This window comes from Lepidochelys kempii, chromosome 1 (assembly GCF_965140265.1).
Source record: "Lepidochelys kempii isolate rLepKem1 chromosome 1, rLepKem1.hap2, whole genome shotgun sequence".
Taxonomy (NCBI): Eukaryota; Metazoa; Chordata; order Testudines; family Cheloniidae; genus Lepidochelys; species Lepidochelys kempii.
In genome coordinates, this window is record NC_133256.1 from 30,189,381 (window position 1) to 30,216,921 (window position 27,541).

The 27,541-nt window shown below is 38.4% G+C and overlaps 1 protein-coding gene across 3 annotated transcripts in view; it reads left to right on the forward strand.

The window, feature by feature from the left end:
- The window catches only part of CNTN5 (contactin 5), a 975,836-nt gene that overhangs the window by 687,793 nt on the left and 260,502 nt on the right, over positions 1–27,541 (forward strand). For all 3 annotated transcript variants that reach the window (XM_073337877.1, XM_073337885.1, XM_073337894.1), the window contains one exon: positions 26,873–26,968. In XM_073337877.1, the coding sequence (XP_073193978.1) occupies positions 26,873–26,968 (96 nt within the window). The remainder of the gene's footprint in view (positions 1–26,872; positions 26,969–27,541) is intronic.

The following is a 27,541-nucleotide window of genomic DNA, read 5'->3' on the forward strand; positions in this document are numbered from 1 at the left end:
TCTGGTACTTCTAGCATCATCTCGAATCTTCCTCATTTATTATTGGATCTCTTACCCCTACCACAGAATACTTTTAAACTTCCATTTAAAAGTTGAACAATAATTAGGCACAGGCAGCACTCTGTGAAATGTCTGTTTACAGGAAAAAAGAGAATGATGGTGGAATATAAACACCTGCACTCTCTGTAGCGTCATATATGTATTAGACAAGACAGATAGTGCCCGCTAGACCCAGTCATACTGCAAGAAGATACCATTCATAGTTCCCCCAAGCAACATTGCCACAACATCTCAACCCTAACATGCAGCATACCCGGTATTCCAGGCTTGGGCATGTGTTTGAGCAGACGCTGATTGCCCGCTCTGCCATTTTGTGTGGTGCTTTTATCTCTCTCTCTGTGGACAAACAAACGCATTTTCACTTGCAACTTGAGCTAGTATTTGAACATAGGTCTCCAGTGCTGGGTTGCTAATGTGCTAATTGGGTTTGTGATAACCAGATAGCACTGTTTGGTCCCCATGGGCGTTCATCAGCTCCATTCAGTACTTCTGTTTTTATTGATCAGTATACAATACGGTGTATTATGCATCAAGAACTATGATTTGAAATTCTATTCTGCTAAAGCAGATGAAAAGGTGCTTGATGGCCAATTTTAACCATAGAAAAGAACATACAATGAGTGTTTTGATGAGAAGAATAAAGGAAAGCACTTAGCATTGTAGTCTGGTATTTATGCAGCTGTGACATCTGCTGGCAAGGATGTGTTCCAGTTGCAAGTTAGTTGTGTTGCTTATGGTAACACCCTGCCTCTGAGGCTTGGAGATAGGGCTAAAATTACTTTCCCCGCTGCTGTTGCTATAGCAGCTGTTGCTTCTGCTGTGCCCCTTCTCCTCTCTTCTCCCTACTAATAGACATTTAATACTAGGCTCAACCTTGTTTCAGCCGGAAAATGGAAACTTAGCATTAGAGTACAGCAAGTTCAGTAAAACTTTGCAATATATTCATATGTTTTATTTTTCACATTCACCTTCTAATCAGAAGGAACCACTTTGCTAATATTATAAATGTATTAATATGGTAATGTCAGTCATGAGTAGTATGTTTTAGGGGAAGAGAGAGATGTGTTACGGGAGCATAATTGATGTTGGCTATACCTCCACAGTGTCTAATAGGCTGTAATGCCATTTGACACGAGATGTTCATTTGGTTTAATTGATTTCCTCTATGTTGCCTTTGTTTGCATTTTCTTAATCTACCAATGCCTGTTACAATTTATAACCATTATTGAGTCTTGGTTAGCAATGATGTAAGATCCCCATGCAAACTTCACTAACATCCAGACACAGAGTCCAAAAGTGCATGGATTGGCTGGGTAGTTTGCCACCTGGAGCTCGTATATTGTCTGTATGTATTGAGTTGGTCTTCTTTGAAGGTACAGCCATAGGAAAGTAATACTTCTAGGAATATTATTTATTATGTATTATGGTAGTGCCTAGAAGCCCAAGTCATGGTTCATGACCTGATTGTGCAAGGCACTGTGCAAACATAGAACTAAAAGACTTTTCCTGTCCCAAATATGTTACAGTCTAAGCCACTGTCTAAGGAATGTTTGCATAGTAATACAAACTCTGACCAACGAAGAGTGTAACATCACTCTTTGGAAGTAAAATGTTCCAGAGATGGTCCTTCAGTGAATTAAACAATCTGTATTGATTGATTAGAGTACCCAAAAGGAGTTGAAGGGGTGTGGAAGAGGAAGAAGAGCAAATGAAGTGTTAAACAGCAGCAAGGGAAACCATCTGACGCAGTGTACTACAGCCAAAATAATGTTCTCCTCAGAGTCTCCATAAGCATAGAGAATCTGATAATTAATCAAGTGTTGATAGAGGGAGTGAGACTGAGTCTCCTTGAGCTAGTTAATGTGCATTACATATAATAGCATTAATGTAAGTGACGTGACCATCTCTCTGTCCGCCTCCTGTAGTTTAATCCCCTCTTTGGGAGATCGATAGCCCCTAAAACTGGTGATGTAACAAATCCAAAATTAAACATTTGTGTGCCAGCTGTGTATTGTCTCTGCTGATCAATCAGTAAAACATTTCACATTTCAGTAGCTTTACTTCTGGGAGAGTGGATTAGAATAGGGATTCAGTTAAGAGATCATGGACAGATTTATTTTTTCTTGGTGCTTCGTTTTTTGTTCTCCTTTAAAATACACCTTGGTTTTAGCTTCACTTGCCCCAGGCTTATAAGCATAATAATATTGGGTTGAACATTTCTACTTAAGATTTTCAGTTCTCCCTGCCAGTTTAAATTAGTTTGAAGCTTTTGATTTTATTACCTTTTTTCAAACTTTTCAATGACTTTATCAGTATTCGTTAATCTACTACTGCTTTTCAATAAAACGGATTCTGATGAAATATACACTACGTGGCAAATGTAAGGTCGCAAAAGGATAGGTAGGATAACTTACAGGTTTACACCTGGATATTAAACCAAAAGGTTGCTTTCATCCCAGGTGTAACTCCAGGGCAGTTACCCAAGGGATTAATCTGAATCATTCATTTACAGATTTAGAAGGTTAATTTAATTAAGTAAATTTTATTTCAAGATATTTCTGTCTCTCTTGTACACAGATCTTTCTCTGTATGTAACGTTAGACTACTGGAAATCTCTATTGGCTCGATTTGACCTTGCTAAAGTTTGGTTATAGCTACATGCATGGTGCTCAGTGTCTTCCAAGGATATAAGTAGAGTGCATAATACCAGGCCACACACATTAAGGCTGTATCCAGCGTAGCAATCCTGCCTCCCCCTTTTGACCCCTTTTTACTGCATGCTCAGCTATCTCCCCATGCAGTTTCTGCATTTTTGGCTGCACAGAATGGCGTAATTTTGCATAACTCCATCAAATAAAATAACAGAGTTATTTTACCTAGGTTACCTAGGGATCTGGTGGAATTTCCATCCTTAGAGGTTTTTATGGCTCAGATTGACAAAGCCCTGGTTGGGATGATTTAGTTGGGGGTGGTCCTGCTTTGAGCAGGGGGTTGGAGTAGATGACTTCCTGAGGTCTCTTCCAACCCTAATCTTCTATGATTCTATAACAGACAACTCTTAGGGTATGTTTTCACTACCCATCAGATCGGCAGGCAGCAATCGATCCAGCGGGGATAGATTTATTACGTCTAGTCTAGACACGATAAATCGACCCCTGAGTGCTCTCCCATTGACTCCTGTACTCCAGTGCCGTGAGAGGCACAGGCAGAGCTGACAGAGAAGCGGCAGCAGTCGACTCACCACGGTGAAGACACCACGGTAAGTCGATCTAAGTATGTCGACTTCAGCTACGTTATTCACATAGCTGAAGTTGCATAACTTAGATCGTTCTTCCCCCCGCCCCCACCAGTGTAGACCAAGGCTTATTTAAAAATAAATAAATAAAGGGATATACTGGTAAAAAAGTGTAGGCTTGCTTTATGCAAAGCAAGTGACAAGCACCCAGAAGGTTAAACAAACTTATCAGTAGCTTTCTCTCCAATCCTGTGGTTTAGAAGTTCCAGCAATTGACTTTTTAAAAAATACAATAAAACTGAAAGCACACGAACAGTGAAATAATCATGGAAGATTTTTTCTCCCTTTGCAAACTTCAGTGAGTTGGTGTGATGAAGTGTCTGAATGAGTTCAGTCTCTTCAAGTTCACTGTATCCTGTTGAATATACAGATAATGGGTGGAAAGCACAAAGTACCCTCAAGAAATATAAGCTTTATTTTTTAAAATGTGTTATTAGACATGCTCTGGAAAATAAAAGACAGCCCTTTGTTTTATAGATGTCTAGGAAACTGGAGGGAAGCAATGGCTACCAACCTGGGTTTGCTGCATTTTTAGGGATGATTGTGGCATTTTAGTGTCAGACTTCAGTGGGAATTCTGGCTCAGTCAGCTAGTATAAGGGCTTTCAGGGACTTCACACTGAATCAGCAGCTCTGTCATTCTTTCAGTGGACATAACATGTGCACTCATCCAAAGTCCAGCCAGCTCTGTTTGTTGGTATAGCTTGGAAATCTTCCATGTGATGTGGTATGGTGTCTTTGTGTTGCATGGTTGGCCTATTCTACCTGGCTTTATTAATTTAAAGGGTCATTTTCTAGTAACACAGAGCCTACCTAGGGACTCTCCTTCCACTTATTTTTCCTGTTGCTGGTACAGAAGAGAAAAGAAGGTGTGGCCAGGGGATTGGGCTGTTGCAGCTGGATTGTCCCTGCATTGTACTAATATATCTCTGCATTCTTCAGCCACCTGTGACTGTTGCAGCCCAGCATGAGAGCAGCTTAGTAGGGTGCATGGGAACCACCTAGTATTTGGTCCATTAATAGATTGAAATGGTAGAAATTTCAATAATAATGCAGGAAAAGCAGAAGTATTCAATAAATATTTCTGTTCTGTATTTGAGGAAAAAACAGTCGATATAGTTATATATGATAATGAAACACTTTTCATTGCAATAGTAACTCAGGAGAATGTTAAAGAGCAGCTACTAAAGTCAAACATTTTTAAAGCAGCAGGTCTGAATAACTTGCATCCAAGAGTTTTAAAAGAGCTGCCTGATGACCTTGCTGAATCATTAATGTTGATTTTCAATGACTCCTGAAACAGTGGAGAGCTTCCAGAAGACTGGAAGAAAAGTAATGTTGTGCCAGTACTTAAAAAGAGTTAACTGGGAGACCCAGGTAACTATAGGCCTGTCCTCCTGACATCAATCAATCAGCAAGATAAGGGAACAGCTGATGAGGGGCTCAATTAATAAAGAATTAAAGGAGGGTAGTATAATTGTCAGCCAATATGGGTTTATGGTGGAAATGAACATATCTTTTTTTGATGAGATTATAAATGTGCTCGATGAAAGTAAAGTGATGATGCAATAAACATTTGGAAGATATTTGATTTGGTACCACAAAACATTTTAATTAAAAAAATGAAACAATACAAAATTAATATGACACACATTAATTCAGTGAAGTCTTGTGGCCTCTGTTATACAGGGGGTCAGACTAGAATATCAGAGTGGTCCCTTCTGGATTTATAATCTATGAATGTATGAAACCAGCCTGCACAGAGCTGCAGAAGAATCAGGACAGTGCAAAGGTGACTTTTAATTCACCTTTACGTATAACCCCAGTGTGTTCTGTGCAGTTTAGCTGGACCCATATGTACGTAGCTAAATTATGCTCTGCCCTGCACTTGTACTCAAGGGGGGCTGAAAGGAGTGTCTCCCTTGGCACTGTGAACTCAGTCACAATCCGAGCAGTCACCTATTTGCAATTGTTACACAAGGTTAGGTGGGGTTCTGTATTAATCCTCCAGTTGTCTGAAGAGGGAGCAGGGCAATGCCCCACTCTCTACACCAGGTCAGGTAGTGGACCTGGTCTGCTGCAGAGCGGACCACACCTTGCACACTCTTCAATATTGATGCAGTTAGGAGCCATGCCTCCCCTTCTCCTAGGCACATTGCACCACAAGTCTCTGTACCACCTCCAGAGGAGAGGAGTGCCTGTAAGATCCAACAAGACTGACAAATCATTGTCTTTGCCTGCAGAATGCTGCAGGGAAGGTTTGGAAATCCTGTTAAAGATTCCATTACAATTATAAGTGTGGCATTTAAACTCTAGAGTGAGTAACTCTAGACTTTCACTGAGCACTACAGGACCATAAACAAAAGTGGCCAGTTAATTAGAAAACAATGGACCAAAATCACTGATGACATAAATGGATGCAATGTTGTTTTCATCAGCACTTCCCCATTTACTGCAGGAATTAATTTAACCCAGTATATTTTATTACGAGCTGATTTATGAACAGTTCCCATTTTGAAAAACAACCTTTCGACAGAACTGTTTAATGTTCCAGTTGTGCCAATGAAATGTCACTATGTTATCCATCATGAATGTGCACTGCAATCACTCATCTTTCAAATGCTAATGCCTCTTCAGCTACCCTGAGATTTTACTTTGCATCCCATTATTATGCCTTTGGCCCTCTCCCTGTGTAGTTACAGCTGGCTTTGGTTTTAGCTCTAAAGTTTTCCCTTTGTCCCTTTGGTCCTCAAATAACTCTGTCTTTGCTCAACTACTTTGACTTTTTGTGTTCTGCTGAGCCTCTCATATCCGATTACTGTACTATTTCAAGAAGGGGGAGGTGTAGAGAAAGAAACTGGTTCCTTGTCTAAAAAGCAGGGGGGTGGAAAATGAGTCAAAGATTTTATCCCAGTTAATGAAATATCGGGTGTTAAAAATATAATATAACCTTACCTAATATCGGAAACAATACTTTAATTGGGTCAGAGAGTGAAATGAAATACAGATGAGATCCCAGTGCTTGAAAGGATTCTGGAATAGTCTCAGCTTATGATTTGTATACATGAACTACTGCCCTTGGTTCAGTTTGATTACAGATCTTAAGCCACTAAAATATGGGACTCTGAATTCTCAGGTGAAAGGTTGTCATGCAGTGGAGAAAATGTCTGGAATATTACTGGTTCTGAGAGTTTTTGCCTAGTGGGAACTACTGTTACCAGATGTTTGCTAATTATACAATGTGTAAAAAACCAAATGAATATGGAATGTGTCCGACAACCTTTCTGTAATTAAGTATTTCCAGTTGTTAGATACATATCCATCATATGTATCTAATAAGATATTTTTCAACCTTGAAATAGCATCTAATGAGTAACCAGATCAAACAGGCCTTCATGTACCATGGAAGTGCTCAGATGTCATGGTGATGAGCTTGGTATAAAAACGTAGGTAGAAACACCCATCCTCAACCAGACAGGATGTGGAGCAGATGGCCGTGATAGCAATAGTCTCTTTGTATTGCCAGTAATCACAAGAATGACAGAAAACAAAGGACCAAATCCTGTCACCCTTACTCTTGTTGAACCATAACTTAGTCCATGAGCAGTCCCACTAGGTCTGCTTAGTGTTGTAAGTTACTGCTCATCATGGGTAAGGATGACTGGGTCTGGCTCTCAATGAATGCTACTGAAATACAGATATTTACCCTGCCTTCCTTTCCTAGTTTTTTTTGTTTTTGGAAACCTTGGATTTTGCCTCTGGTGTAAAAAGAGATTGAGATCTACCCCTGTACCACAAAGTCATATGGAAGAGAACTTACGTCTGACAGTAAGAAAATGTATTTAGATGATCAACATTTTCTAAACTGGGTGCCTAAAGGTAATTACGTAAATCCACACGTGGGCACCGAATATGCACAGGCTACTTTGTCAGAAGTGCTGAGCATCCAGCAGCTCCCTTTGAACTCTAGGTGCTTAGCACTTTTCAAAATCAGACCATTTACATTTAAGTCCCCAAGTTTGGTATCCATGTTATATAGTTTGGTCTATTTATTTGTAACTGTGCAATCTATGAAATAAAGTTCCCAAGACTGTTATAGAAGTGTCGTTAATTGTTGCATCGACATTCCATATTGCTTAAGGTCTGCTGATGCTCACAGTGAATGGAACCTTAGAACCCAGTTAGTCCCATTGATTTCAATGAATTAAAACTGATTTTTGACATGTTTTGAATAGGAGATTAAAGGCCCATTTCAGCCAACCTTGGTCACATATAAAGTGCTATTCAACATGAAAAATGTTGGCATAATCAGTCGCTTAATCTTGCGTACAGACCATGCTTTAGAAAGGTTTATTATTACAACATTGTATTGATGTGAGTGAAGAGGGCTGAATAAAAAAAGAGGAAGGGACAGTTTTTCCGTAGTGTTTTGTATTAACCTGTTATAGTAACGTGGAGCTAATACAGTTGAGAGAGATTGGTATTGAATGTTGTTCCTCTTTGCACATTATCAACAGAATCATTTACTACCTTCCACTCACTTATGTCTGTGCCACATCACTGAAGCCTGTAAGATTGCACAGGAATCACTGAGCAAATAATTTGAAGACAAACGTGTTGCACAGGTGCACAGAGGGTCTAATTTGACCTATAGAATTCTTATTGTTGAAATGGTGCATGAGAAGGAAAGCATTCATCTTGACTCCCAAATCCCAAGCTGTATGAAAAGCCTGGCCAGGAAAGCATTACAAGTGAACTCAGCACATTTGATATAGAAATTATTAAGAGGCAATTCATGCAGTCAGGCCAGAGTAGAATCACACTTCAAGCTCTGATGAAATCAAACCGGGACAACATTCCCCATTTCCTTCCCACTCCCGTATGTTCAAGTTTTTTGCAAATTTTTTTCAAGCCGGTGTGACAAAGTTCCTTCTCTACCTTGCTGGGTCTTGCACTTTTTGGCAGATGTGCTCACCTTGGAGCTTCACGGCAGCCCTCAGTTTGGCCGTTTTCGTGAACGCACAGTCCAGGTCAACGCCTCCTGTGTCTGACCAGGAGTTGAGAGGTTTGGGGGGAACCCGGGCCCGCCCTCTACTCCGGGTTCTAGCCCAGGGCCCTGTGGAATGTCTACAGTGCCTCCTGGAACAGCTGTGCGACAGCTACAATTCCCTGGGCTGCTTCCACATGGCCTCCTCCCAACACCTTCTTTATCCTCACCATAGAACCTTCCTCCTGGTGTCTGATAATGCTTGTACTCCTCAGTCCTCCAACAGTCCACGTTCTCACTCTCAGCTCCTAATGCCTCTTGCTCCCAATTTCTCACACGCGCTCCACAAACTGAAGTGAGCTCCTTTTAAAATCCAGGTGCCCTGATTAGCCAGCCTTAATTGATTCTAGCAGCTTTTTGATTGGCTGCAGGTGTTATAATCAGCCCGTCTGTCTTAATGGTCTCCAGAAGGTTCCTGATTGTTCTGGAAACTTCCCTGTTACCTTACCCAGGAAAAAGGGCCCAACTTAACCTGGGGCTAATATATCTGCCTTCTATTACTATCCTGTAGCCATCTGGCCCGACCCTGTCACACCGGTTAAGCATAAAGTCAGACTCAAGAAGAAGTCCTGATATGAAAATACTATCTGTTGTTGTAACACTAACTATTGGAATGCATCTATCTAATTGTATGGAATTTCCTACCAGGCTTTACTTGGTTTATGGCATTTCTGGGTTGGAATCCTAGAAATATATTTAAAGGTATAAATGTAAGAAATGTAACACTGGGCCAGATTCTTACCTCAGCTGTGCAGGTGTAAATCTGGAGTGGCTTGTATTGGCTACAGGGGAGTTACTTTACATTTTTCCTAAATTTTGAATTTGAACTTTACATTGTGTTATTCATCAATTAATGCATTCTGTTTATTTTTTTCTCCAGATATAGTCTTTAGTAATTCTCTATCCTGCAACATGTCATTACACACAAGCTAGTTTTCACTCTGATTTCTCATCAAGGCTTTTCAAAACTTTTCCATTATTTTTCTTGTTCAGTGCAGAACAGTATTTTTGAAGAGACTGGAAAATAGGCATTGGCATATTAGAGTGTAAGCTCTTGAATGAAGACACCATATTTTTGTTATGGGTTTGTATAGTGCCTTGCACAACAGGGCCCTTATCCATGACTGAGGCTACCGTACAATTGCAGTACAAATAATAATATAAATGGAACCCTATTTGCATAATGACATAAAAATGTTGTTTCAGGAAAGCTCTCTCTTTGTCTCTTTTAACATGAGCTCCTAAAACAAAAGCATTTCCTGAAATTCTCTGTCACAGGTCTTCTTTTACTGCTTTTTTATCTGTAATTAATCTGTTGATAGTATTTCCATCTTTGGTCCCTCAAAATAATAAATAAAATAAATAAACAAAAGTAAATGGTCCTGCAAGTTGTGTACAAAGAGCACTCATTTTACAGATGATTAACTGGTGTTATTAAATTATAGCTAAAGCTGCAGAGACCCAAACTACTGACTTAATCTGAGCCAGTTAGTCTGTATGCCCCAGAATGCAATTTGTTTTCGCTGGAAGCACCTTAATTGCAATTAGCTTTTAAACTTGCAAATAGTGCTTGTACTTTTAACTGGAAATACATAATATTTAATGGTAATTGACTTGAATAAAATGAATGTGCATTATTTCTGTAATTGTTTTTCTCAATAATTTTCGGGTACCCAGGGCAAACCTCCCACTTCATCTCTTTATTTTGTGACACATGTAAATTGAGGTATAATGCATGAGACAACAGGGTTTTCATTCAGTTATATGGATAGAAATGTACTTGAATGCTAAGTATGTAGCATCTGTCTCCTTAAATGTCATTCATTTTCTCATTGGTTTTCTATTCCTGGGAGAATTCTGTGCCACTGCACAATGCAGAACTTTGCAGAAATTAATGTTGTGTGCGCAGAATTTCCTTTTTCCCCACACAGAAATGGGATGCAAACATGCTGGCCGCTATTAGGGGCTGCTGGACCCGGCAGAGCCCAGCTCACAAATAGAAGACAAGGCCAGGAAGAGGGGGAGGGAACTGGAGGGTTCCCAGCAACTGCAGTTCCCAGTGAGCCCTGAAGGAAGGAGGCGGTGGTGCGCAGGAAACTCTGGGCAAACCCGGGACCCAGCATCCGACTGTTTCTCCCTCTGGATCCCTGGGCTCTGGGGTTAGGGGGCATGAGTGTCTGGGCTGCGCAGGGGAGCCCTGCAGATGAAATATGGGGGTATAGTTTGTGAGTGTCTGGGTCAGGAGAGGGGTCTGCAGCTGGCCTCTGGAGGGTAGGGGATGTGAGTGTCTGGCCCTCCCAGAGGGGATGGGCTTGAGGGGCTGGGGGGCAGAGAAACAGGAACTGGGTTGTCATAGGGGTTTCTTTAACTCTCTCGTCCTGGAGGAATTTTGTGTGTGTCTGTATTGTTACAGACATACTTGCTGACAGGTATTTTTAAATAAATTACCAACATAATTGAAACTGGCATGTTTATATAGTGTTATTTTGACAAGTACAATTTGCAGAATTTTAAAATATTGTGCGCACAATTTTTAATTTTGGGGGGCGGAATTCTTCATTTTTTGGTGCAGAATTCCCCCAGGAGTAGTTTTCTCTTTGAAATTCATTGTAAAGGTGGAAACACTTTAGTATTATTGTATGGAAGCTAATGAAAAAGGCCATATACTTGTAAATCTCAAAATTGGTGGTTTCAAATATAAACTCATTAAAGAAAAATCCTAATTTTTTCAGCTTGTTTCAGGCTCTCCTATTCTTTCCTACATGTTCAGTGAGATTCTTTCAAACTTAATTTCATCTTTCCTTTTAGAGCATCTCCGTTGGTTTACTGTTAACTCTGTTGTGACCCAAACTTCTAAGAGGAATATGCGTAAAACAAGCAAACCTCTTAGGCCCCAATCCTGCAAACACTCATGCACATGTCTGATTCTGCTCATGTGAGTAGACCCAGTGAATTTAGTAGCACTACTCACATGAGTAAAATTAAACATGCATGTAAGCGTTTGCTGGATGAGGGCCATTGTTTGGTAAGAGCTGTGCTCAGGTGTAAAACATGTGATACAAAAACTCAGCTAATTTCTTAGAATGTTCAGAGGCTTTTTTAATTTTCTCACTGTGAGGCAGATTTTCCAGAGACTCAGTCTTGTAGCTTTTCTCTGAACCCTTTCGTTTTGTCAGCATCCTTTTTCAGGTGTGGTCACCAGAACTGAATACAGTATGCAAGCAAGGAGACACCTGAAATGGACCTGATTTTCAGAGGACAGGAGTCAATATTATCTAAGCAAAACTGTAGACAACCAAAATCAATAGTGATTTTGAAAATTAAAGCCTTTTGTGTAGTGTATTCATAGTAACAAGCAAATGCCAATTCTACCCTCAGATAGATATGCATGTGTGGCTCCCATTGAAGTCCATTATAAATCCACATAATTTGGTATAATTTGGTCCATTAGTTTCTTGTTAGTAAGGTGCTTAGATTGGTCCTGTTTTTCCATGCCTTGCCATCTCATGGCCACAAATAATTATTAATTTGTTTAAAAGAAGTAATCCTTACTGCAGAGCTTCTCATTTGCTTCTGGGAGAGAACATGGATGTATCTCTGGCTTACCTTTATTTCTGCTAATTATTCAATGACAATAAAAGAGATTTGTGACCAGTGACAAAGGAGTTTAGAATGTCAGGCTTTAGTGAGGGATTGCTATCTGATATATGCTTCTAGAGAAAAGATCTGTCTGAAGACTGTTCTGTACACACTTGACTCTATCTCTTCTGGTCCGGCTAGTACCACCTTTACTCTTTATCTTAATTCAATGTCTTATCTCTAAATGTGTTTTGATAAGGAACTTCTAACTAGCTCAGCAAATACTCTGCTCACCCTAAATCTCATTACAAAATGTCATCTAAAAACAATAGCAGCACAGCACACAATTTAGTCTGTTGTAAACACAATCCAATTGTCTGACAGTAAGCTAAAGAGAAGTAGCAGTGCTGTGGGGGCCTTAGAGTAGCATTAAAATATGGAAGAGGTATGAGATGTTCAGGAGATTTAAATGTTTCTTAGACAGTACCTACCAAATATCATTACCTACTTATTTTTTGAAACAGACAATGTAGACATTAATTTAATGATGTGACAAACCATTTTCTGTTCCTCTGGGCTGCCATCGTGCTTGCTCTGATTCAAAACTCAGCTCTTTAGGCTTCCTTCCATTGATTTTTACAGCCGTTGGTGGCCAAACACTGATGTGACTGCACCAGAGCAAGCCCCTAGTGTAGACAGGCTAAACTGTGATGTAGACTAGTGTGGCTCACTCCTGTTTCAAGCAAGGTAAACTACACCAGTGCAAAGTGTACTTTCTAGCATTTTTGACTGTATATAAGAGGTTACCGCTGGTGCAGCTACACCTTTACATGTCCACTGATGACTGTAATCTAATCCCCAGGCTTTACTCACCCACTGAACTTTCCACATAAAATCAAGTTCTTCCAGACTTATTCTTTAGCTGTGTCTTAGTACTTTGTAATCTTGAAACCATCGATTACCACAAGCACAGATTGGGAATCATGACCCGTAAGGGGTAGCATATAGGTGTGATGCTGGCAGAGCAGGTGCCAGCTCATGCCAAATCACACAATGATGATTTCCGAAAAACGCACTTCAACTGAATTGTGCTGCTGTGATATTTGTAAAAGATACCCAGAAATATAGACACAATTCAAAACCATTCAGCAGTGACTAACTCTGCTCCCATTTAAGTCAATGGATATTTTACTGTTGACCTCAGTGGAATCAAAGATAGGCCAACAGTGCTTTACCAAATGTCATTGGAAAATTAGAGCTATAAATTAGATCAGTACAGTCACACAGGAAATTCTAATAACCCCACAATATAGAATATCTTCCCCTCACTGACCTGGTCACACACAGTGTTCATAAAATTGACACATCTCAGTATTCATTACATTGTCACATTTCAGCTCACGTCACCCATTCATTATTTTCAAATTAAAAATTAAGAAGGGTTTGGCCATTACGGATTCCATATTATATGTCTGACATCCTCCTATATGAAACACTGCTGCTTGAATCAATGCATCAAGGGACAGTACAACTGGCATTGTTTCCTTTAATCTCTAGCTTAAGAAAATAGAAGTCACATGTGTCTAAAGCGTATTACTGCAGTTGGAATGGTGTTAGCAGTATAGTCTTGAATATTTTAAAATGAAACTTCTTTGTAACAGCCAGGAAAATACACTGGAGAAAATGGGAACAAGGAAAATTATCTACACGGCTTCTAAATACAAAGGAAAGATAAACAAAATGTAGAACTTTAAATAGTGTGTAGTCAAGTATTATGTATGCAGGATTTGTATAGTTTAAGAGAAGATTCTGGCATAGAGGAGTGTTTTAGAAAAAACAAAAATGAGTATGTGTGTATTTCGTAATAAAAGGGACAATGTTGACTATAAAATTTGGTGTAGTGTGTTTAAAAATATACATTACTTAATGTGAGCTCTACATGTGTATATTTTTATTATTGAAAGTTTGACCACTTATTTAATGTGCCTAATCGGGATTTAGAGATAAACTACAAGCATCCAACACTGAAAATATTCTTTTTTTTTTTTTGATTTGTGTAACTTTGTTCTGTTTTGAATTTTAAAATAAAAAAAAAGGTTGAAAGTAGAACTGGGGAAATAGTGCAAAAAATTTCAGACTATCCATTCAGATTTTTAAACACATTTGCTTTGACTATGTTAATACCCCCTTTGTCTGACCGTAAGCTAAAGAGAAATAGCAGTGCTGTGGGGGCCTTAGAGTAGCATTAAAATATGGAAGAGGTATGAGATGTTCAGGAGATTTAAATGTTTGATTTGTGTAACTTTGTTCTGTTTTGAATTTTAAAATAAAAAAAAGGGTTGAAAGTAGAACTGGGGAAATAGTGCAAAAAATTTCAGACTATCCATTCAGATTTTTAAACACATTTGCTTTGACTATGTTAATGCCCCCTTTGTCTTCAGCTTCTGCAAATATTCTATCAAGTGAATTCATGGGAAAGAATACTGGTTAAAATGGTGAACCTGAAGTCATATTTTAGGAAAATTAATTTTGAATTCATAAATGGAAATATGTGTACCTGAAACCTGATTCAATGAATTGTGCTATTCTGATCAAGGAACACAGCAATGAACTGAGCTTGAATTTTGAAACTGAAATATTCATAATGAATTCTTGCAAAGGATTAAAAGCTCAACACTTACTCGCAGAAGTTATTCAGTCAGTAATTTTGAATACAATTTAGGAAAATTTCAGTCTGTTCATGAACAATTCAAAGATTTATAATATATTTCTGTGTTCTGTGAAGAGAACCAGCACAAAGCTATAAACCACTTAAGTCCCAGTGTCACACACAAGCATTTCGGAACTCTACAAACTGTTATTATGGGGAGGATGATTATAATAAATTCTTACCTAGCTGGGAGCCTCATTCTGTAAAGAGTACACTACTTGTACCCTAGTAGAAAACCATAGTTTTGTAGCAAAAACCTTTACTGTCAGTCCAAAATAGCATATAATTAACATTTTAGATAAAGAATGGTATAGAAAACATTAAAACTGGGCAACAAAGTTTAACCTTGTTGGTATTTTCCCCACCCTTGGATGAAAAAAATTAAAATATGATCTTTATGAGATACATTTTTAGATTTATGCAAGCATTTTTTAAACATCAGGGTAAATTCTCAGTTTCTTTACATCATCATAAACCATGGTAATACCATTGACTTATAAGACCCTAGACAGCTAGATTTCAATTGAGTTTATCTGGCACAACTGAAGTCAGAATTTGGTACACTGCATTGTCATGTGTACAAGTTATTGTACTACAGAAACTTGAAAGACAACTGAGAAATTCTGTGTTGCAGTAGTTTTGAGTCAGGATTGATGAAACTTGACATATGCACATAGACACAGAAGGGTGATCAAACTGAATTAAACATAACCATTAACAAATAAAACCACAGAGAGCAAATACAGCAATTAACATGGTAGGTTGAACAACTAATATTCAAACTTTCTGTAATATTCAATATTATTATTGTCATTTGGTTTTGGTTTTGTAAATAATTTCTTTATTAATTTGAAAGGTAATACTTCATCTTCTGAATGTAGAACTCCCATTTAAGTCAATAGGAATTTCACATTCAGGTATTTTGACATCTCCATGTATAATATTGGTCAATGTTAATTTAGTTTGGCCTCTTTCCTTAAGTTTTGCTAAATTTATAAATAGAAATTAAGGAAGATAACTTTCGTCCTACTATTCAGAGCTGTGGAAAGAATTGAGGTGTCTTGGCTGTAGACTAAAGCCAAGTGCAATTAAAAAAATACTTTATAGCTGAGCTACCAGTATGCACTAGATTTCTAGAGCCATATGAATTCCCATATAAATTCTTGGTCCTTTTGGAGACAGATTAATAATGAGTCATGAGAAAAATGTTGCGGAAGACTACCAATTATTTTATTAATTACCAATAGGAGGAGATTACAAGCACTGAATATTTTAATTGAATACTTTATATTTTACCATTCACTTTTTACAAAACATTTAAGAGAAAAGTTTGTAGAATTATATGTGGATCTCAATACAAGCTAAATATTCATTTATTTCAGTGTTTTGAGATTGCAAAAGTATCACAACTTAATATAACGCACAATTTAAATTAAAGCTTTGGAAATTTCTTTGTAACTTCAAAATGCACTATAAAGTCATACATCATTAATTTCAATATGTAACTTTTTATTGCAGAAACAGTTATTACGGTTTATTAACCACATGTTTGTATTTTGTATTGTTCAGAGTGTAAAATCAAGGCATATAATTGACTTAGCAGGTTATAATAGAATTATGACAAATACCTTTTTTTTAAAAAAAAATAATTATTTCTGTATAAATCTTCTGTCTAAATCTGTGTAAAGAAAGTAAAATCCCAAACTCAAGGTCCATTCGTTTTCACCTGTCTGCTTAATATGAAGATGAGATGTCTGGCTTTTCTGTAATCATATTAAAATGAAGGTGTTTGTCCTTGGTCTGTCAGAATAATTCAGTTTTGTATTAGGGCTATTTTTTAGCTCATTACAAAGAATGCTCTCTGCATTATACATGCCTTAAACATTACTTCAGTTTGTATCTTCATCTTTAACCCATTTCATTTTAAATGTCTCCTTTGAACTCCATCGCAAATATACACACAAACTACTTTTCATTAGATTAGTATAGAAGTGTCTGTACCTCAGGACTCACGTAATGTATTCATTTCTATGAAATAGCTATTACTATTAATATAATTGGGGAATATTTATCCCTCAGAGTCATATATGATGGCACCACACTTCTGTCATTCACTTGGTTTCAGGCAGCACACATTACACTGTTTGCTTAATACAGGAGTGCAAAACTGAGAGGCAGCACAGAACAATAAGGCCTGGCAGAACTGGACCCATCCATGGGCAGTGTAATCATCACCCTGGTCTAGAAGCAGGGGTAGTATTATATACAGTATATTTTAAGAGCAGAGGAGGAAGTAACATCTATGATCCCTGTGGGTTGCTGGCCCCATGGGTCAGTGGTTTGCTGTGGGTTCATTTCTGCTAAAATAATGATGGGTCAGGCACTTGGTAATGAGCATGAAGCTTTCCGCCTCCAGGTCACTGGTAGAGTTGATTGGGAATTTTCAGCTAATTGGTTTTGCTGGAAAATACTAATTTGTTGAAACTAAAACTTTTTATAGGAATGTATTTGTTTTGACTAAACTTCCATTGGGAATGATTTCTTGGGTCCAGAATAGAATTTTTGGACCATAAAAGACTGACTTTATATTCCAGTGTTCAGAGCACTAACCTGGAATGTGGGAAACCTAGGTTCAATTCCTTGGTCTGAATCAGGCAGAGCAGAGATTTGTCCTTGGATCTTCTACTTCTTAGGGGAGTGGCCGAAGCACTGGCCTGTTGACTATTCTGAGGTGGGAGTGTGCTCTCTCTCTCTTTTTTCACAAAAAATGTTGACAGTTTTCAGTTTCATCCTGACATGGAATGGAAAATAATTTGAAATCTAAAAAGTATTTTGTGAGATGGGAAAACTGTTTCCTGCCCAGCCCAAGTCACCAGTTCAAATCCAGCCCAAGTCAAAAGAAATGTCTATCTGACATCGCTTTAGAAGCCTATTTGAACTTAGTTGTTGGTCTTATTCTAGTTCTTGATGGACAATTGTCAACACTAGAAAATCCTACCTCTCCTTTTGTCCCGCTCACTCATCTCAGCAGCAGACAGGACAAAGAAGTCATGAACATGGAGACTGAATGATCCCTGCACAGGCAGAGGTGATAATGTCAGGTTAGACTTAAGGTACATTAGCAGGGCAGTATGTAAAAGGTAAAACTGGTGAGGCATTTGATGTATGTGTTCTTATGGCTGACAGAGAAATTCAGTCTCCACTGCTGTCTATCTGGCATCTTTACTAAGCTCTAAATTTGTTTACCAAAATTAATATACAGATTGAGACTTCTGTGGTCTCTCCTTTAATGGTACCTGATTTGCTTACAGTTAATGAGCCAAGTTCTGGAGCAATTTACTATGCATTCATGACATCACTCTGTAAAATGCAAGTGCTTTAAATGATGCACAGTTAATTTTCTTATGCAGTATACTCTCTTTAGAAAGGGGATATACACATGTAAAGTGCAAAATATATTAAGCACCAGAATGGCACATAAATTCTTTTTGTTGTTGTTGTTGCTTTGATTTTCTGTTCACAAACTCTGCTTAATGGAAATATTTCCACCGGAACTACTGATCTTGAAGAAATATGGCCAAAGGAGAGAGATTCTTATAAGGAGATGGTTCTCTGTTCATTGAACTCCTCATTAAGCTATCTCCTGTTTTACAATAACATAAAATCCTCAACAACAAAAAACGAGTACTTGTGGCACCTTAGAGACTAAGGTCACACAAGTACTCCTTGTCTTTTTGCGAATACAGACTAACACAGCTGCTACTCTGAAACTTGTCATAAAATCTTCAGTGACTATAGTTGGGCATCCCTCTAGTCTATAGAATAATTTCACATATAAGAGAACCTGCTTCGTTCAACCTTTATCCATGTATGAGGGTCATCTATGCATAATTCATTTGCTATAAAGAAGACTGTGCTTATTTTATTTTTTTAAATGAAGCATTCCATTTATTATCCATAGATTTTGGAAGTGGTAGGGGTCATGACTCACATTAAAGTTGCTCGAAGTCATGCAGCTAAAACCTCAGGCCCTGCTTTGGAAAATGAAGAGTAGGTGTTATCTTGGCACTAATGCTCAGATAAGGGTAAACAAATCTAATCTCTCAGGGCATAAACTGAACACCAATAGAGCAGAGAAATATATTTTCTTATCTGTGAGCCATGTATCTCATCGCACACTTTGGCTAGGTGCATTCTTTAGAGGGTGTCTGATTTATTCTGATACCGCAGTTATTGATTGCCATTGCAGGCAAAATACTAGACTTGATGACTAATGGTCTGAAAAAGTGTTGTGGTTCCTATGCTTCTAATACTAACACTCCATTCAGTCTTCTATTTTTCTTGAAAAATAGAATAGCAAATAAGTGGTTTGTTAGTAGCTGATCTTCTTTTCTTTAAATGTAAATTTATAGCCAAGATTTATATGGTTAATATTTAACAAAAGGGTATTAACATTCCCTTTCATTCATCTCATCTACCTCAAAGTTATTATTATAACAAGGGGGGATTTCTTACATCATTCTGCAGCTCCCTGTTATTTCTAGGTTTTTTTTAAAGCAATTGTAGTATTTACTTTATAGCCAAACCTGCACTCTAACACTATATTCCTGTACCATAAACTGACTAACAACAACCCCTCTGGTAACGTAAGTGCAATTGCAGTCTCTACGTAAAAGAATAAATGCACACAAATCAGATGTCAAGAATTATAACATTCATAAACCAGTCGGAGAACACTTCAATCTCTCTGGTCACGCAATCACAGACATGAAGGTCGCTATCTTAAAACAAAAAAACTTCAAATCCAGACTCCAGCGAGAAACTGCTGAATTGGAATTCATTTGCAAATTGGATACTATTAATTTAGGCTTAAATAGAGACTGGGAGTGGCTAAGTCATTACGCAAGGTAGCCTGTGTCCTCTTGTTTTTTCCTCCTCCTCCCCCCGCCCCCCCCAGATGTTCTGGTTTAACTTGGATTTAAACTTGGAGAGTGGTCAGTTTGGATGAGCTATTACCAGCAGGAGAGTGAGTTTGTGAGTGTATGGGGGTGGGGGGGATGTGAGAAAACCTGGATTTGTGCAGGAAATAGCCCAACTTGATTGTCATGCACATTGTGTAAAGAGTTGTCACTTTGGATGGGCTATCACCAGCAGGAGAGTGAATTTGTGTGGGGGGGTGGAGGGTGAGAAAACCTGGATTTGTGCTGGAAATGGCCCACCTGATGATCACTTTAGATAAGCTATTACCAGCAGGACAGTGGGGTGGGAGGAGGTATTGTTTCATATTCTCTGTGTATATATAAAGTCTGCTGCAGTTTCCACGATATGCATCCGATGAAGTGAGCTGTAGCTCACGAAAGCTTATGCTCAAATAAATTGGTTAGTCTCTAAGGTGCCACAAGTACTCCTTTTCTTTTTGTGAATACAGACTAACACGGCTGTTACTCTAAAACATTGCATTACTTGTTACTCAAAAGATTTAACTAGTGAGTAATCAAGTGGACTGAAACTGGAACCTTATATTACCCTCCCTACCCCTTGAACTTCGTTGGTTTGACTAAAGGGGAACTTGGGTCCTAAAAACCCATTCATAGAATCATAGAATCATAGAATATCAGGGTTGGAAGGGACCTCAAAGGTCATCTAGTCCAACCCCAACTAAACCATCCCAGCCGGGGCTTTGTCAAGCCTGACCTTAAAAACTTCCAAGGAAGGAGATTTCACCACCTCCCTGGGTAACACATTCCAGAGCTTCACCACCCTCCTGGTGTAAAAGTTTTACCTAATATCCAACCTAAACCTCCCCCACTGCAACTTAAGACTTTCACTCCTTGTTCTGTCATCTGCTATCACTGAGGACAGTCTAGACCCATCTTCTTTGGAACCCCCTTTCAGGTAGTTGAAAGCAGTTATCATATCCCCCCTCATTCTTCTCTTCTGCACACTAAACAATCCCAGTTCCCTTAGCCTCTCCTCATAAGTCATGTGTTCCAGTCCCCTAATCATTTTTGTTGTCCTCCGCCAGATGTTTTCCAATTTTTTCACATCCTTCTTTTAGTGTGGGGCCCAAACTGGACACAGTACTCCAGATGAGGCCTCACCAATGTCGAAGAGAGGGGAATGATCACGTCCCTTGATCTGCTGGCAATGCCCCTACTTATACATCCCAAAATGCCATTGGCCTTCTTGGCAACAAGGGCACACTGTTGACTCATATCCAGCTTCTCATCCACTGTAACCCCAGGTTCTTTTCTGCAGAACTGCTGCCTAGCCATTCGGTCCCTAGTCTGTAGCAGTGCACAGGATTCTTCCGTCCTAAGTGCAGGACTCTGCACTTGTCCTTGTTGAACCTCATCAGATTTCTTTTGGCCCAGTCCTCTAATTTGTCTAGGTCCCTCTGTATCCTATCCCTACCCTCCAGCGTATCTACCTCTCCTCCCAGTTTTGTGTCATCTGCAAACTTCCTGAGGGTGCAATCCATGCCATCCTCCAGATCATTAATAAAGATGTTGAATAAAACCGGCCCCAGGACTGACCCTTGGGGCACTCCGCTTGATACTGGCTGCCAGCTAGACATGGAGCCATTGTTCACTACCCGTTGAGCTCACCAATCTAGCCAGCTTTCTATCCACCTAGTTTCTTTTTTTGCAAAATTGTAACTTGACTATTGAGTTCTTTTCTTTTCTTTTCTTTTCTTTTCTTTTCTTTTCTTTTTGCGTGGAGGGTGGGAATCTTCCCATTACAGAAAAAAGACAAACCTCAAACCTCTTATCCAAAAGACACTTATTACTAGAGCTAGTTGGAAAAGGGGTTTTATTTCTATGGAAAACTTTTTATTTCTGTGGAAAATGTTTTTGGCAAAAAAGCAATCACCAAAATATTTCAGCTTCAAACCAAAATATTTCAGTTCTGAAATACTGCCACATTTCCTTATGGGAGATATAATTTAGGTGCATCATGGGAAATGAAAACTGGCTGGCCCTTAGTGGAAAGGCTGCTATCAAGAGACACCTAAACTCAAATTCCTGTGAGGCAATGCCATGGCATTTCAGAATCAAAATATTTCAGTTTTCCACTGAAATATTTTACTTATCAGTTTTTCAATGAAAAGTGGAATATTTCTGCAGAAGATAGACACTTTTTGCAAAATATTTCAATGTATTGAAAATCTAATTTTCCAATGAAAAAAAGTTTTGACAGAAAATTTTCAACCAGTCCTACTCATTACGCTGAAGATTGGTGTTCCAAAAGATACAGTTTGCAAAATCAAAACTGAAAGAACAAGGATTGTAAACACAAAACACTGTCATCTTGGCCAGAACTCTAGAACTAACTATCAGTGATCAGCCCTTACGTGACTCAGAATCCAGAGTATGAGGCTGATATATCTTATTTTCTTTCAATTATCTGATTTTCCTACAAAGATGAGAGAGTTATGAAAAAAAGTGGTGTTACTTTTGTAGCATGGGTAGAATCAAAGAGATGCAGAAAAGCAGACATACAAAAAGGATGTCAGGTAGTCTTTGTTAAATCATCCCTGTAATGATGTCAGCAGGAATCATTAGCATAATTTTCTTTTCCAAAATCATAGGAAGGCATTCTTGTTTCTGATTACTTCTGTTCCTGAACATAGAAAAATGGTATGGGTATCTCTCATTGTGCTTAGCTCCTCTGGATTCAGAACATGTTCTCCTTCTCAAAATATGTTGAAACCACAACAAATCAATTCCAGATCTATCCAAATTTTAAATTCAGTGAGGTTTGCAAAGGCATATCATTTGAATCTCTAATCTCAGAACAAGTCAAACTACACAATTTTGGGAGCTCACTGATCTTTTCATTGACAGTAGTTTCATCAGGTTCTCATTGGAAGGAGGCCAAGAACAATGATTATAACAATCAGTCAGGGTTTGCGTGTTGCTCATTTTATCTAGGAAATGGAGATGGATCTGAAGCCTCAAATACTGAGGGATCAGGACTTTTTACATCTCATCTTGAAGTCAGCACCATTCTGTGGCACCCAGCTTATTTTTTCTTGGAAGTTTTCCATCCCATTGATCAGGCCTGACCCTGCTTAGCTCCTTATATAGGATGAGATCACAACTTGAGGAGACATGTTGCTTCTCACTCCGGAAGTAGATGCATTTCAGTGATAAGTGTCTACATAAAGTGTTCCAGAACCTTTCTGGATAAATGTCGCTTATATAAATCAGTATAAATCAAACGGATAAACAAATATGTTTTTTGAAGTAAATATTAAACTAATTGGCACATGAAATTACAAGCCCAACAGCAAAGGTTTTAAATGAATCTGTAAACTCGGTGTTTGTACCCTGTGGCTGGAGAATTGCAAATATAGTACCTATATTTAAGAAAGGAAAAAGAAGGGGTCTGGGAAACTATCAACCTGTTAGTTTGACCGCAATTGTATACAAGGTCTTAGAACAAATGTTGAAAGATAGAGCAGTTAAGGACCTAGAAATAAATGATATTTGGTATAAAATACAATATAATTTTACAAAAGATAGAACAAGGCAGACCAACCTGATCTCTTTCTGTGAGAGAGAAATGAAGTAGATCTGATCTAACTGGATTTCAGTAAAGCATTTGATACAGTTCCATAGGGCAAATTATTAGTTAAATTGGAAGATGGAGATTAATATGAGGATCAAAAGGTGGGTAAAGAACTGATTTAAGGGGAAACTGCAACATGTCATATTGAAAGGTCAGGTTATAAATGGAGTTTCTCCAGGATCGGTCTTGGGACCAATCTTATTCGATGTTTTCAGTAATTACCTTGGCACAGAAAGTGGGAGTGTGCTAACAAAATTCGCAGAAGACCCAAACTGGGAGGCATTGCCAATACAGAGGAAAACTGGAATATCGTACAAGAAGATTTGGACAACCTTTAAAACTGGAGTAATAGAAATGGGATAAAATTTAATAGTGCAAAGTCATGCACTTAGAGACTAATAACAAGAATTTTTGCTATATTCTGGGGACATGCCAGATGGAAGTGACAGAGGAGAAAGAACTGGGTGTATTGGTCAACCACAGGATGACTATGGGCTGCCAATGTGATGCAGCCATGGAAAGGCTGAAACAATACTAAAATGCATTAGGTGAGGTATTTTCAGTAGAGACAGGGAAGTGTTATTACCATTGTACTGGTGAGACCTCTAGTGAGACCTCATCTGGAATACAGTGTGCAGTCCTGGTCTCCCTAGTTTAAGAAAGAAATTCAAGCTGGAACAGGTGCAGAGAAGGGCTACTAGGATGATCAGAGGAATGGAGAACCTACCTCATGGGAGGAAACTTAAGGAGCTTGGCTTGTTTAGCCTAACAGGACAAAGGTTGCGTAGAGTTACAATTGCTCTTTAAAAATACATCAGTGGGGTATACGTCAGGGAAGGAGAGGGGTTATTTAAGTTAAGGACCAATGTTGGCACAAGAACAAATAGATTTAAATTAGCCATCAATGAGTTTAGGTTTGAAATGAGATGAATGTTTCCTACCATCAGAGGAGTGAAGTTCTGGAACAGCCTCCCAAGGGGAATAATGGGGACAAAAAACATAATTCTTTGAAGACTGATAAATTTATGGGATAGGCCCATCCACAACTACTATTAGTAACTATCCTCAATGGCAGGTGATGGGACACCAGATGGAGAGGGTTCTGAGTTATTACAGAGAATTCTTTCCCAAGTGTCTGGCTGGTAGGTCTTGCCCACATGATTAGGGTCTCACTGATTACCGTATTTGCGGTCAAGAAGGAATTCCCCCAAGTCAGATTAGCAAAGCCCCTTTCTCCACAGCCTGGGGCGTGGGTCACTTGGTGATGTGAACTAGGGTAAATGGTGGATTTTCCATAACTTGAAGTCTTTAAATCAAGATTTGAGGACTTCAGTAACTCAGTCAGAGGTTATGGGCCTATTGCAGCAGTTGATGGGTGCAGTTCTGTGGCCTGCAATGTGCAGGAGGTCAGACTAGAGTTAGGGGTAGTCAACAGGTGGACTACGGGCCAAATCCAGACTGCCAGATGCTTTTGAATGGACCACAAAATCTTTTTATTTCCTTATTATTGTCATTATTGTTATTATTTTTGTATTATTTTCTCTGGAATCTGGACCTTGACTATACTTTGACCAAGAAATTTGGACCTTAACAAAAATAATTGATTACCACTGACACTAGATGATCATCACAATCCCTTCTGGCCTTAAAGTCTAGGAGTCTATGGAGCACCTGATGGAGAACTCTCTGAAATCCACCTCCCGTATTAGGTCATACTTTGAGAAATCATCACTCAGATAACTGGATCCCAGACAGTTAAATTCTCTGGAGATAATAGCCAATACCTTGATCTATACCCATAAGTGAATAGGTGCTTCAATAGATCATTGAGCCCCATATGACAAATACTTTTTCTGGCTCATTATACTCCTATGTTCAGGAACTTCATTCTGCAGCAGTGGAAGCTTCTGAGTCCTCGTTGAGCGTATCTTGACTATATTGCAGTAATCTAGCCATGATCAACATCAGAGAGGAATGTTCATAGCCTCCAGATCAACCACAGGCAAATAACGGTACACACAGGATGTTTGTCACTTGAGACTCCATGATGACTAATGGTTCAAATATGACCCCAAGACAACAAATCTGCCCTAGTTCCTTTCCTGTAAATATTCAAGTGAGGGCATAACCATGAAGTTTGATTCTAGATCCAGCTCTAAAGGCCCCTGTAATTCAAGGAGGAGTCAGATCTTCTGGATGAAAGGCAGCATATAAATATAAGCTATTCATAACTAGAGCTGGTCATAATATTTTCATCAGAACAGGTTTTCATCAGAAAAAGTTGTTTCAACAAAACCAAACTTTTTAAAGAAATTATATTTCAACAACATTTCCGTTGGAAGGGAAGTATTTCAGAATGACATATCTTTCATTTTGGAAACAAAATTGTTTTGGAAAATTTCAGAGTTGTTTCAAATTTCAAAATTGTGTTTTTATGTTATGATTTTTGGTGGTTTTTTTAATTTTCAGATTATTGTCATTATTTATGTTTGTTTTGTAATGAAACAGCTTGATACAAATAGGAGACACATTGATCTAGAAAAGAAGATAACATGTTTCCATCATTATTAACCCTGACTGACAACTGCACTCATCAGTACTAGCAGCTGCCCTTTATAATATGAACGATAAAATAAAACTAATAGATTATTTCAACTCTGTTATATGATGACCTCACAAGAAGTGTGCATGCTATCCATTATTGCTTATGTGCTATTAATGTTAAAAAATAATATAAAATGAAAAAAATCTAAGCAAAATTTCAAAATGTTATGAAACAAAACTTTTCCAAAATGACAAAAATTTACAGGATGATTGTTTTACAAAATATTTTGAAAAACCTTGTTTTCATTCCGATTTGTAACAGAAAAATATTTAAAATGTTGACATTTTCCATGAATCAGAAATAGTGAGTTTCAATCAGCTCTCTTCATCGTCAGGCACTGCAGCTTCACTCAAAAGTTTAGTGGGGGACGTGAAATATACCTAATTCAATTTCAGTTGCTGGGAGAAATTTAGGAAGGCAAAATGTAGTTACCCAAAACTGGATTATGTCTTGGATACTGGAGAAACTATATGGGAAAGAGTATTAAAAATAAACCTGCTATATAGCAGATTTGCTTATAGAGCCATGGAAGCGGATTCTCCTCCCCACTTATAACAATGTATTGTACACAATATTATTTGGATAACACATTAACAACCCTCTATAGGCTGCAGATTAGACACAAGGCAGCCTCTTCACCTTTATTTCTCTTTTTCTATGCATGAAAGTCTTTTATCAGTGAAGGAAATCAATAAAGAGGAAATGGTAAAAAGAAATAAAAGAGCTATTAAATGTCTGTTATAAATGGTACACTGCCTAATACTTTTCCACTTACACCATATCCATGCATGGTGAGGAGCAATAAACAGTGTTAAAGTAATGTAAAAATCTTGGCAGTAGAAATAGATTTATTTTTAAAGACCCTCCTGTCGTAGATCAAGAAATGAAAATAAGGCACTGTCAGCATTGTAAAAAAAAAAAGAAATAAAGTGTAAATCACATTAGTAGCAAAATTAAATAACTTCCCTCTCCATGCAACTAAAATGTTGTGTTATGTTGACAGATCTGGGAAATTTTAGTGGCCGGACAAGAAGCGCAGTCTCAGTACGTGAAGGTCAAGGGGTTGTTCTGATGTGCTCTCCTCCACTTCATTCACCAGGTACAGTAGGCTTCATTTTGTATTGATACTGCTCTGTTTTAGTGTCTGCTTATTATTTTCGAACATGTTTGACTAAAACTTGAAAGGTGAAATATGCGCAGTTCTGCTGACAGTTCTTGGAGTACCAAAGGAGTAATTAAAGATCATATACTGTAAATGCCATTGAGTAGGCAGGGTTTCTGGGATAAGATTGTCCTATTCTCACTATTCCTGTTGACTGGAACAGCAATAGTCTTCATAACACGAGTGAGTAATATGCTGCCCTTGGGTCACAGAAGGTGATTTCTTTTAGGGTTTAGAAGCCTTCAAAAATGTCTTCCAAATGTCAGTGCTGAGATACAGTTGTTGAATACAAATTGACGTTTGTTTTGACTTGTACAGCCATGATTTTGGTTGCATTCCCTTGTTGCATAGCTTTGTTTCCAGCACAACAGCATCATTGCTAGAAGTCAGAAATAATCATAAATCCCAAGAAACGGATCCATCTGACACTTTCCAAACAAAAGCTTAGAAAAATGCCAATGTGGTTAAGTTTTTCCTTCTCAAACTCATTCTCCTGCAGACGGTGTGTGG